A 12,888-nucleotide genomic window follows, 5' to 3' on the forward strand; every position below is an offset into this window, starting at 1 on the left:
TTTCCAACAGCAAGGCTCAGCACAACATGGCAGTGTTGCCATCATTTATAAAAGTTGTTCTTTGTAATATCAAAATAAACACGTCTCCAACCCCCATATCACACACTCACAAAATGGAAATATATGCATGTAATATCAATTGTTGAGAGAGCCTCAAATAGCACATTCATTTGTACATATCTACTGTATACAGTGCATTCGGAAAGTATTCAGACCCCTTGACTTTTTCCACATTTTGTTACAATACAGACTTATTATAAAACCGATTTTAAAAAACAATTCTAATTAATCTACACCCAATACCCCATAATGACAAAGCAAAAACAGGTTTTCAGAAATGTTTGCAAAAACAAATACCTTATTTCCATAAGTCATCTATACGTCTTTGCGAGGTAAAGCCCCGCCTTATCTCAGCTCACTGGTCACCATAGCAACACCCAACCATAGCATGCGCCCCAGCAGGTATATTTCACTGGTCATCCCCAAAGCCAACACTTCCTTTGGCTGCCTTTCCTTCCAGTTCTCTGCTGCCAACGACTGGAAGAAGTGCAAAAATTACTGAAGCTGGAGTCTTATATCTCCCTCACTAACTTTAAGCATCAGCTGTCAGAGCAGCTTACCGATCACTGTACCTGTACACAGCCCATCTGTAAATAGCACACCCGACTACCTCATCCCCATATTGTTATTTATCCTCTTGCTCTTTCGCACACCTGTATCCCCACCTCCACATCATCATCTGCACATCAATCACTCCAGTGTTGATGCTAAATTGTAATTATTTTTGCCTCTACATCATATTTATTGCCTTACCTCACTATTCTTCTACATTTGCACACACTGTACATTGATTTTTCTATTGTGTTATTGACTGTACGTTGGTTTATGTGTAACTCTGTGTTGTTGTTTGTGTCACACCGCTTTGCTTTATCTTGGCCAGGTCGCAGTTGTAAATGAGAACTTGTTGGTTAAATAAAGGTGGGTATAAAAAATTCTGACCCCTTGCTATGAGACTCCAAATTGAGCTCAGGTGCATCCTGTTTCCATTGATCATCCTTGAGATTTTTCTACAACTTGATTGGTGTCCACTTGTGGTAAATTCATTTGATTGAACATGATTTGGAGAGACACACACCTGTCTATATAAGGTTCCACAGTTGACAGTGCATATTAGAGCAAAAACCAAGCCATGTGGTCGAAGGAATTGTCCGGAGAGCTCCGAGACAGGATTGTGTTGAGACACAGATCTGGGGAAGGGTGCCAAAAGAATTATGCAGCATTGAAGGTCCTTCCATAATTATTAAATGGAAGAAGTTTGGAATCACCAAGACTCTTCCTAGAGTTGGCCGCCCAGTCAAACTGAGCAATCGCGGGAGAAGGGCCATGGTCAGGGAGGTGACCAAGAACCCGATGGTCACTCTGACAGAGCTCTAGAGTTCCTCTGTGGAGATGGGAGAACCTTCCAGAAGGTAAACCATCTCTGCAGCACTCCACCAAACAGGCCTTTATGGTAGAGTGACCAGATGGAAGCCACTCCTCAGTAAAAGGCACATGACAGACCACTTGGAATTTGCCAAAAGGCACCCAAAGACTCTCAGACCATGGGAAACAAGATTCTCTGGTCTGATGAAACCAAGATTGAACTCTTTGGCCTGAATGCCAAGTGTCACGTCTTGAGGAAACCTGGTACCATCCCTACCGTAAAGCATGGTGGTGGCAGCATCATGCTCTGGGGGATGTTTTTCAGAGGCAGGGACTGGGAGACCAGTCAGGGTCGAGGGAAAGATGAACGGAGCCAAGTACAGAAAGATCCTTGATGAAAACCTACTCCAGAGCTCTCAGGACCTCAGTCTGGGGACAAGGTTCACCTTCCAACAGAACAACGATACGAAGCACACAGCCAATACAACACAGGAAAGGCTTCGGGACAAGTCTCTGAATGTCCTTGAGTGACCTAGACAGAGCCCAGACTTGAACCCGATCGATCATCTCTGAGACCTGAAAATAGCTGTGCAGCGACACTCCTCATCCAACCTGACAGATCTCGAAGAGGATCTGCAGAGAAGAATGGGAGAAACTCCCCAAATACAGCTGTCCAACGCTTGTAGCGTCATACCCAATAAGACTCAAGGCTGTAATCGCTGCCAAAGGTGCTTCATCAAAGTAAAAAAAGTCTGAATACCTATGTAAATTATATATATATATTTTTTTATACATTTGCAAACATTTCTAAAACCCAGTTTTTGCTTTGTCAAAATGGGGTATTGTGTGTAGATTTATGAGGTGAAAAGAATCTATTTTAGAATAAGGCTGTAACGTAGCAAAATGTGGGAAAAGTCAAGGGGTCTGAATACTTTCCAAATGCACTGTACATATGAATCGTAGCAAAGTTGCTTCCTGTTTAGTCACATCTATGGTCCTGTTTGCATGGGTCAAACAAAAATATTGTCATGATTGGTTGACAAATAGTGACTCCCACAATGCAGGTGATGGCGACAAGTTGCAGCTGGTGAGGAGTAACTGCAGAAAATCAAAGTCAACTGCAGTTGAAACTTTATGACCTTTGATCACATGGTTGTTGTAAAGTTCATGCAAGTCGGACAATTTTTGTCTCTATAATGCAACACACTTTGAAAGGTGGTGATGATGGTCACCGACTTGACAAATGTGATCCGCTCGAAGGCGCCCAGATAGTGCGTCGGTGGCCGTGGTCATGCGATGGGTTCAGTACGCCAAGCGCAACCGTAGCTGATATTGCACCCATTAGATTCATCTCTCTACATTAATATGGCAGTCTATTTAGTCCACCAGACTCTACACACACTTTCACTGATGGCTGCCGCACACAAACTATGCACTGGTGTTCCTGCTGACATGCTATTGCTATGACATGCTATTGCTATGACATGCGTTACTCGCCATGCATGTCTGTGTTCTGCTTTCCCACCAGTGTCCACCTGCTTGGTTCTGTTCCCTTCCTGCAGGGGGAATGGTACAGAATACCTTTCTCTCTGCCTGTAATTATTATTATCTTAACATTATGCATGCTCAGGCAGTGAGCTACCCCGAAGGAGCAGAGCCTCTAATGCCAAGACTAACGTATTGCTTGTATTGAAATCTTTTATAATAAATGGTTAAACAAACACTTGGTGTTTACTGTCTGAAATAAAGTTATGTGTTTCCTGTCTGTTTGATGAGAGATGGGTCTCTTTACATGTACTCTAGTGCTGGCTTAGAAATCACTGTCACCCTTGTCACAAGCACCTCGAAACACCACAGAAGCAGCACATCAATGATTAAAGATCTTTTTCAAGGAAGTATAAAAGCAGTGTTGGTCGCAGCCGTAAGAGTAGAGTGTACGAAGGAAAAAACAGTAAACCCAACCCAATATTTACATTACACCACACAAAGCTTTCAAATGTGTATGTGGTGCTGGTGGGTGATAGGTCCAGTTCAGTACATGCACACCCCCATGCCAATGTGAAACACTGTAAATACACTAAATCCCAAATACTTGGTAAGTTCTGATGAGTAATGTAGTAATGCAATGTATAAGTCCATTGGAAGAGGACTGGCCACCCCTCAGAGCCTGGTTCCTCTCTAGGTTTCTTCTAGGTTCCTGCCTTTTTAGGGAGTTTTTCCCTCTCCACCGTGCTACATCTGCATAGCTTGCTGTTTGGGGGTTTAGGCTGGGTTTCTGTATATCTGCTGATGTAAAAAGGGCATTATAAATACATTTGATTGATTGATTAATGTGAGTGACTGTATAGACAAGTATTTAGTTCTATGAAATGCATAACCAAATTAGGAAACCTCATTAGAAAAGCTATTGTGGCAGACTCACTTTGGACCAGTTTAATCTGTCTGAGTGTAGCGTTCTGTCCATACCGCCAGGACTTGACTTCCATAGAAAAGGCTGCAGACAAGTTACATTTTGGTTGTAGGAAAGTCTGTTCAACACTGAAACACTGATACTATGTCAGTCGTTGAGTCCGTTGCTGAAGAATCCCTACATCCAATGATTTGTCTGTAGTTGGTCGGTAATACTGGCTTAGGTAGAATAAACATCATGGACTGCGTAAGGACATTCTCACAAGAACTACTTCGTCAGCATCACTGTACATTGCCTAACCTCATCCCCTGGCTAAATTCAGAGAGAGCCGGCTGGTGGATGATATCATACATTGCCTGTTCTTCCATTATACACTGACAGTGAAGCTGTAGTCTCTCTCCATGGCAAGGGGATACTGCCTTTGCAGCATTGGTTAGGGGAGTAAGGGGTTACAGTTTTGGGGTTTGGTAACAGAACGGGGTTAAGGGTTAAACAGAATGATAGCATTCAAATGATTTGGTTAGAGACACACAGTAGAATAAGGTTATGGGTATGGGGTTAAGATCATAGGGTTCAGAGTATTGTTCAGATTATGGTTCAGAGTATGGTTCAGATTATGGTTCAGTGTATGGTTCAGTGTATGGTTAAGATTATGGTTCAGTGTATGGTTCAGTGTATGGTTCAGATTATGGTTCAGAGTATGGTTCAGTGTATGGTTCAGTATATGGTTCAGTGTATGGTTCAGATTATGATTATGGTTCAGTGTATTATGGTTCAGTGTATGGTTCAGTGTATGGTTCAGTGTATGGTTCAGTGTATGGTTCAGATTATGGTTCAGTGTATGGTTCAGTGTATGGTTCAGTGTTCAGTGTACGGTTCAGAGTATGGTTCAGATTATGGTTCAGAGTATGGTTCAGTGTATGGTTCAGTGTATGGTTAAGATTATGGTTCAGTGTATGGTTCAGTGTATGGTTCAGTGTATGGTTCAGATTATGGTTCAGATTATGGTTCAGAGTATGGTTCAGATTATGGTTCAGATTATGGTTCAGTGTATGGTTCACAGTATGGTTCAGATTACGGCTCAGAGTAGAGTTGCAAAATTCAAGTAACTTTCCCAAAATTCCCTGGTTTTCCAGAAATCCTGGTTGGAAGATTCCTGGAATTACGAGGGAATAAACCGGAAATAGGGGAATCCTCCAACCAGAATTCCTGGCAAACCAGGGAATTTTTGAAAAGTTCCCAGAATTTTGCAACCCTAGTTCAGTGTAAACTGACAGGTAGGACAGAGGGGTTCATATGGCACTTACAGAAGGAGACAGTACAGCAAATGTTGCTCTGTGTCCACCTTCCTCTGAATGGCACATAACTAGGACCAGGAGTATTTCCAGACCACATGACCTGAACAGGAAAGCCTCTTCCTGGTTCAGTCACAAGTTTAGGAACACTCCTGACCCTATACTAGGGCTGCAGAATTAATAGAATTCACATCAAATCACAATATTGACATTTGCAAAAGCCATATCGCAAGAGATCCATATCGCATGCAATATTTTGAAACGGCACTAAGCTGTGTGTATTGTCCGTTTTTATAGTTGCCTCTGTTTGTCATCTCTCTCCCTCTACTATTGCGACTGCTTCCCACTATACATTTGCATGCTGTTCTGTTAGGTCAAATGCAGTCAACAGTTCCAAACAAGGCCAACGCTACTTTCCACTTTGTTTCTTAATATAAGTCATTCTATTTCAACGATTCCAACAGTTCAGCCAAAGGTTTTGTATCTATATCGCAAGTCAAATCACAATCACAATATTTGGTCCAAAAATCACAATTCGAGTTTTTGCCCATATCGTGCAGCCCTACCCTACACACAACCAATCACAGCTCTTTAAGTGTTGCTGGACAGACTGTGGCTTACGTCGCCGTTCATCTCGCTCAACACTTCATGAGTCGTGTCATTGGGCATGTCATAGGTCATTGTGTCATTGGGCATGGTGTATGCCGTGTCATTGGCCACATCATATGACGTGTCATTGGCTGTCTCCGTGTGGGGGGTGGGGTCGGGGGCCAGAGGGTCCAGACCAGCCTTCTCTATTGGCCTGACGGCGTCCCTGTCAGGAGCGTAGCAGACTAAACAGAGCAGGGCGGAGCAGTCCCACAGGCCTTGGGTCATATTGGAGGAGAAGAGCTTCCTACAGGGGTGGCAGAACTGATAGAACACCAGCATGAAGAAGATGGCCATAGCGTAGGCCACCAGCAACTGCAGCACTAACAACGGAGCACAGATGAACCTATAGAAGTCTGTCTTGTAGATGTACCACAGCAAAAGCAGAGAGGCGTTCTCCACGAACCTCAGCATGTAGTACACGGCCATGCGGTACCAGTTCTGGGACTTGTTGATCAGGTCTGGGTCGTTGAGCTTCAGCTGCACCGCCGACCAGCAGAACATGTTGATGCCTGCGTAGAGGAACGTGAGGAGACAGAGGACGATGGTGGTGCCCACCCGGGTTAGCGTCTTCTCGATGTTCTCCGGGAAGGGTGAGTGGCTCTGCCAAAACAGCACCCACGGGTAGAGGAAGAAGAGGAAGAAGTTGAGCAGAACCACAGGGAGGATCCAGAGCTGCAGTACGGAGCTGAAGAGGACCAGGACGGTGACGCGCGTGGCGATCTCGAAGCTGCGCCACAGGAATATGCAGAGGTAGGCGGCGGGACGCACGTCCACCTCATAGTCGTCATACTTGATCTTGATGGCCAGAATGTTGCAGCGCAGGGCACCATATACGATGGACAGCAGGGAGATCACCATGAGGGTGCCTGGGAGTGAGAGAGACAGAGTGAGAGAGAGAGAGAGAGAGAGAGAGAGAGAGAGAGAGAGAGAGAGAGAGAGAGAGAGAGAGAGAGAGAGAGAGAGAGAGAGAGAGAGAGAGAGAGAGAGAGAGAGAGAGAGAGAGACAGAGAGAGAGAGAGAGACAGAGAGAGAGAAATTAAATTCTACAACCACCTAAAAGGAAGCGATTCCCAAACCTTCCATAACAAAGCCATCACCTACAGAGAGATGAACCAAGCTGGTCCTGGGGCTCTGTTCACAAACACAAACACACCCTACAGAGCCCCAGGACAGCAGCACAATTAGACCCAACCAAATCATTAGAAAACATAAAGATAATTACTTGACACATTGGAAAGAATTAACAAAAAAACAGAGCAAACTAGAATGCTATTTGGCCCTAAACAGAGAGTACAGAGCGGCAGAATACCTGACCACTGTGACTGACCCAAAATTAAAGAAAGCTTTGACTATGTACAGACTCAGTGAGCATAGCCTTGCTATTGAGAAAGGCCGCCGTAGGCAGACATGGCTCTCAAGAGAAGACAGGCTATGTGCTCACTGCCCACAAAATGAGGTGGAAACTGAGCTGCACTTCCTAACCTCCTGCCCAATGTATGACCATATTAGAGAGACATATTTCCCTCAGATTACACAGATCCACAAAGAATTCGAAAACAAATCCAATTTTGATAAACTTCCATATCTACTGGGTGAAATTCCACAGTGTGCCATCACAGCAGCAAGATTTGAGACCTGTTGCCACAAGAAACGGGCAACCAGTGAAGAACAAACACCATTGTAAATACAACCCATATTTATGCTTATTTATTTTATCTTGTGTCCTTTAACCATTTGTACATTGTTAAAACACTGTATATATATAATATGACATTTGTAATGTCTTTATTGTTTTGAAACTTCTGTATGTGTAATGTTTACTGTTAATTTTTATTGTTTATTTCACTTTATATATTCACTTTATATATTATCTACCTCACTTGCTTTGGCAATGTTAACACGTTTCCCATGCCAATAAAGCCCTTGAATTGGGAATTGAGAGAGAGAGAGAGACAGAAAGAGAGAGAGAGAGAGACAGAGAGAGAGAGCGCATTCAGAATATTCCATTCCATTCAATATTGTTTTGTCATTTGAGGCTGAGATCTTAATTAATATGACTGTTCATTCATTCACTAACTGTACATAGTGTAAACAGCCTGTAAAGCCACCAAAACTCACACATAGTTTGTTAACTAGCATAAACAGTCTAGGACCATGATTTCCCATGAAATAATGAAGTTGTTGTTTATATGGATGAACACAGTACACCCCAGCACTAACCCAACGAACACAAGCGCCTCTCCAAACTCACTGTGACTCAGCAATCCCCCAGCATCATCACATACAGCATTTGCATAACATTGTGAAATAGGCTGAGAGACATTCAAATGTGTACACACATTACATTACAACCTTCTCAGACTAAAACGCACCCTGTGTATATATATAACCGTGTTCAACACAAAGCCCTCCTGCCAAACAGGCTTCCTAATAGTGATACCTCCCTGACCCATATGACCTTCTGCTGACTCAGGTGCTTGACCCGTCTCACAAAACACTTTCTCCTGCAGGTTCACAGGGCATTTCAGTGTTTACAGGAGTCACTGTGTCTTTGACTGAGCTTTCGGTCCTGACAGTGCCGAGTTACTTTTCAGCTGACACATTAACAGCCTCTATATTTTTTTTATTTAACCTTCTTTTAACTAGGCAAGTCAGTTAAGAACAAATTCTTATTTATAATGATGGCCAGTGGGTTAACTGCCTTGTTCAGGGGCAGAACATCAGATTTTTACCTTGTCAGCTCAGGGATTCGATCTAGCAACCTTTCAGTTACTGGCCCAATGCTCTAACCACTGGTCTACCTGCCACCCCAATGGCAGGGTGGCAGGTAGCCGAGCAGTGAAGAGTAATGGGCTAGTAAACAAAAGGTCGCTGGTTTGAATCTCTGAGCCGGCAAGGTGGAAAAATGTGCTGTTCTTCCTAAGAGCAAGCAGGGCAGTTAACACCCATAAACAACTGCTCCCGGATGTTGATTAAGGCAGCCCCCTGCACCTCTCTGATTCAGAGGGGTTGGGTGAAATGCAGAAGACACATTTCAGTTGTTTTAGCATGTTGTAGTGTACCACGGCATGATAAGGTCCATTACACTGTACTACTTCATATGGTACATCTGACAGTTTGACTTGATTTTCTTTCTTAGTTTATGTGACAACTCCATTTTCCTCTGGTAGGCTCAAAGCCACACATAGTCATTTTCCTCTGGTAGGCTCTAAGCCACACAGTCATTTTCCTCTGGTAGGCTCTAAGCCACACATAGTCATTTTCCTCTGGTAGGCTCTAAGCCACACATAGTCATTTTTCTCATACCTCTGGGGTGTCACCTTTAGACCATAGTATTGCTTGTGTTTACCTGTGGCCCTTACAGTGCTTAAATACGCTTGTACCTTTTGTACATACTGAGAAACATATTGTTTCCCTTCATTTTGTTGTGTTCCCATAACCACATCAACAGGTAGTCATTTCAGTACCCAGCAGCACCTTGTATGGTGTGAACTCTGTGGAAGATTGAACACTACTCCTGTATGACATAATCAAATATGGGAGAATCTCATACCAATTTCTCTGATTGTCATCAACTAAAAGTTATAGCATGTTGATCAGAGTTCTGTTTTCTTCCCCATAAACCATCTGATTGTGGGTTGTACTAAGTAGTTATTTTTTGTTAATTTGTAAAATATTGTATATCTCTCTAAAACCCTGGGCCTTCTGAGTGGTGCAGCGGTCAAAGGCACTGCATCGCAGTGCTAGCTGCATTACTACAGATCCTGGTTTGATACCGGGCTGTGTCGCAGCCGGCTGTGACCGGGAGACCCATGAGGCGACGCACAATTGGCCCAGCATCATCTGTGTTAGGAGAGGGTTTGGCCGGCTGGGATGTCTGTGTCCCACTGTGCTCTAGCGACCCCTGTGGTGGGATGGGCGCATTCAAGCTAACACGGTTGCCAGTTGTACAGTGTTTCCTCTGACACAATGGTGTGGGGTTGTGTTTCAGAGAACGCACGGCTCTTGACCTTCGCCTCTCCCGAGTCCATACGGGAGTTTCAGTGATGGGACAAGACAGACTGTAACAGCCAATTGGGGTGAAAAAAAAATGATGATTTTTTTGTTGCCCCTGATCGCTATAGATTGAGCAAGGAACACCTAGCTTCAACACAAATTCCTCTACCAGTTTCTTGTCCGCTCTTACTGCTTCCTGATTGGGTATGGTATATGCCTCTGACAAACCTACTGTAGTAAAGCAATCTGACACTACCATAATGGGCTTGTTACCTCATCCAGTCTGTAAATGAACCCATTACGTCTATAGATATCCTCTGGAAAGAGCAACCTGTGACAGAACTTGTCCTGGGTGCTCTGGGGGATGGACCATGTCATTTGTATGCAGCTCCCCACTGCCCTTACACCACTGCTATATGGCTCTCTGCCAGCCTGGACAATAGCATCTTGCTCTGATTTTACTGGTGAGCGTATTAACTCCTAAATGGCCTGCTGTTCTATCATTGCGGATAAAGGTAAGTATCTCATGTACAGTACGAGCTCATCTGGTACAATCCCTCTCCAGATGGTGTCATCTGTCTCATAGTTAACTCTAAAGGCATAACACTCCATTCTTCACATGTAATGCCCCCCACACTTGTTTGAAACGCTTGAACGTTGGCTCAGATTCCAGCTCTGCTCTACCACCTTTTTTCCATGTCTTTAACTGGGAGACCACTGGGTCTCTATCCTGTGCTTCCAACAGGAAAGCTGCATTTGTGGGAGCTTGTTTGAGCTCTGACTGCAGGCTCAATAGTGACATCCTGAGGCTTGTTTACGATGACTCTCAAATTGGCTCTCAGAGAGTCTACACTCTCTATCTGTGTGTGGGCATGACACACCATCTGCATTACTGTGCAGTGGCCTGTGGACAATATCATACTCCTACGGCTCCAGATTCTCTAGGCACCTATCTAACTGTACCTCAGGTACTCAGCCACCTCAGTGAGCTGTGATCAGTTCTCAGTAGACATTTCCTTCCCAGCAGAAAGTGTTTGAAATGTTTAAGAAACACTACCACATTTCAGATGCTCCCATGCTATCTCCCAGTTTCCTTCTTCAAAACAACTAACCAAAGCATCACCACATTTATATGGGGCAATAAAAAACCTAGGATCAAGTTTTCCACTTTATCAAAACCTGAATCTAAAGGTGGTCTTGCCCTTCCCTCCCTTCAATTGTACTACTGGTCTGCCCAAATCCGCAACATGCTAACATGGATCACAAACAGACAAGAGTCAACGTGGATTCAGATAGAAGCCCAATCCTGTGGTTCATTGCCCTTAAGCTCAATTATATTCATTAGTAACTTTAGTGAAGTGGGCAACATAGCCAAAACCTTTGTGATTTACAGCACCCTACTAGCGAGGAGGGACTGTAAGAAATACCTGGTAATTTCCTCCCAAATATGTTCTCACTCGCCTATAGTAGGCAACCCAGACTTGCCAAAAGTCCTGAGGGATGCCAACTTTAATCTTTGGCATACTCTAGGAATCAGGACCTTTTCAGACCTATTTCATCAGAAAACCACTACACTGAAATCCTTTCAAGAGCTCTGCAGTGAATTCGATGTGCCAAGATCCCTTTTTTTTTATATCTTCAAATTAGACATGTAATTTCCTCATTTACCTCCAAGAGGAGGTTTAGAACTCAGTTGAATGAAGTTGAAACCCTTCTTGTCATAGCACAATCCATTAAAGGCAACATATCTTACATCTATAGACTCCTTTCTGAGAAAGGAAGCTCCTCCCTTTACTCCTTTGAAAATAATCTGGGAAAAGGACCTTGGTCTGACTATCAGTGATGAGTTATGGGCGGAGGTTTGCGACAGGGTATACTGCTCCTCTACCAGTGTAAAAATGAAAGAATCTAAATACAACTTTTTGTACAAATTTTATTATACTCCTTTGAGACTCCATAGAATGAAAACAGATATGTCTCCTAAATGTAAAAGATATACCTCTGAAAGTGGAACCTATATGCATGTATTTTGGAGCTGTAGGGAGATTGCCAGATTCTGGCAATCTGTACATACTGCTGCACAGAAAATAATAGAGGTACAGTTTGATATGACCCCGTGTATCTATCTTCTTAATGCCCAGCAGGACTTTGTTCTTGATCCTGACAGAGAAAATTTGCTTATGACTATTACATACTTTGCTAAGAAATGTATTCTTCTATTGTGGGCCTCTAATACCTCTCCTACATTTAAAATGTGGATTGACCAGATTGTTGACTTTCTTCCTCTTGAAAAGCTCACTTATGACCTCCACAAGAGACAGCCCAAGTTTGATAGACTGGTCTCCACTATTCAACTATATTTCAAACTGGACAGAGTGAACGGGGTGACTAGGGAAATGCGCAGATACATGTTGTGTACATGTTACAGGTACTGTAAAACCTAAAAATGAATTATTGGCCCGTCGTCTCAGCGAATGCTTGAAATAGCTGATAAGAACCTTGATAGTGCTGCTGCAAGTGTTATATTTCTTTTTGTGTTTTTATTTTAATTTAGTTTTTGAGTATGTGTGCGTATGTGTGTGTGTGTATGTATATGTGTGTATGTATGTATGTATGTATGTATGTAGGTATATATATATGACCAAGGAAAATATATAGATTAAGAAAAATAAATGCTTTTATTTGACTTTATCATTAATTTTAATTATATTTTAATTTTTTCAAATGTATTATTATTTTTTTAACTTTTTCTTTTTTTAAAGCCTGTCACATCTGTGAATGTGGAATGCTTTTTGTTGGTTGATTGAAAAACAAGAAAACTTAATAAAACTTTAAATTGAAAAAAAAAGAAACACTACCACAGCAAGAAGCTCCTTCTTGGTAGTTGAGTACTGTTTTGATAGTGGCCAACTGGCATATGCTTACTACTCTCTCCCTACCCTCATGTTTCTGGGAGAGGACGGCCCCTATGCCTGTGTCACATGTGTCAGTATCCATTATGAAATCTAGATTTAGGTCAGAGAAAGCACATATGGGGGATGTGGTAAGCTTGGACTTTAGTTCAATAAAGGCCACTTCACACGCTGCGTGCCACTCAAACGTTTTCCCCTTATC

General features: G+C 42.9%; 2 protein-coding genes across 2 annotated transcripts in view; one reads left to right on the plus strand and one right to left on the minus strand.

The window, feature by feature from the left end:
- The window catches only part of LOC124044151 (cystathionine beta-synthase-like), an 882,911-nt gene that overhangs the window by 615,081 nt on the left and 254,942 nt on the right, over positions 1 to 12,888 (plus strand). The gene's annotated exons all lie outside the window — the stretch shown is intronic.
- The window catches only part of xk (X-linked Kx blood group (McLeod syndrome)), a 33,852-nt gene continuing 25,664 nt past the window's right edge, over positions 4,701 to 12,888 (minus strand). Inside the window, exon 3 of the mRNA XM_046363645.1 lies at positions 4,701 to 6,644. Within this exon, the coding sequence (XP_046219601.1) occupies positions 5,719 to 6,644 (926 nt within the window). The 3' untranslated portion in view covers positions 4,701 to 5,718. The remainder of the gene's footprint in view (positions 6,645 to 12,888) is intronic.

This window comes from Oncorhynchus gorbuscha, linkage group LG09 (assembly GCF_021184085.1).
Source record: "Oncorhynchus gorbuscha isolate QuinsamMale2020 ecotype Even-year linkage group LG09, OgorEven_v1.0, whole genome shotgun sequence".
NCBI lineage: Eukaryota > Metazoa > Chordata > Actinopteri > Salmoniformes > Salmonidae > Oncorhynchus > Oncorhynchus gorbuscha.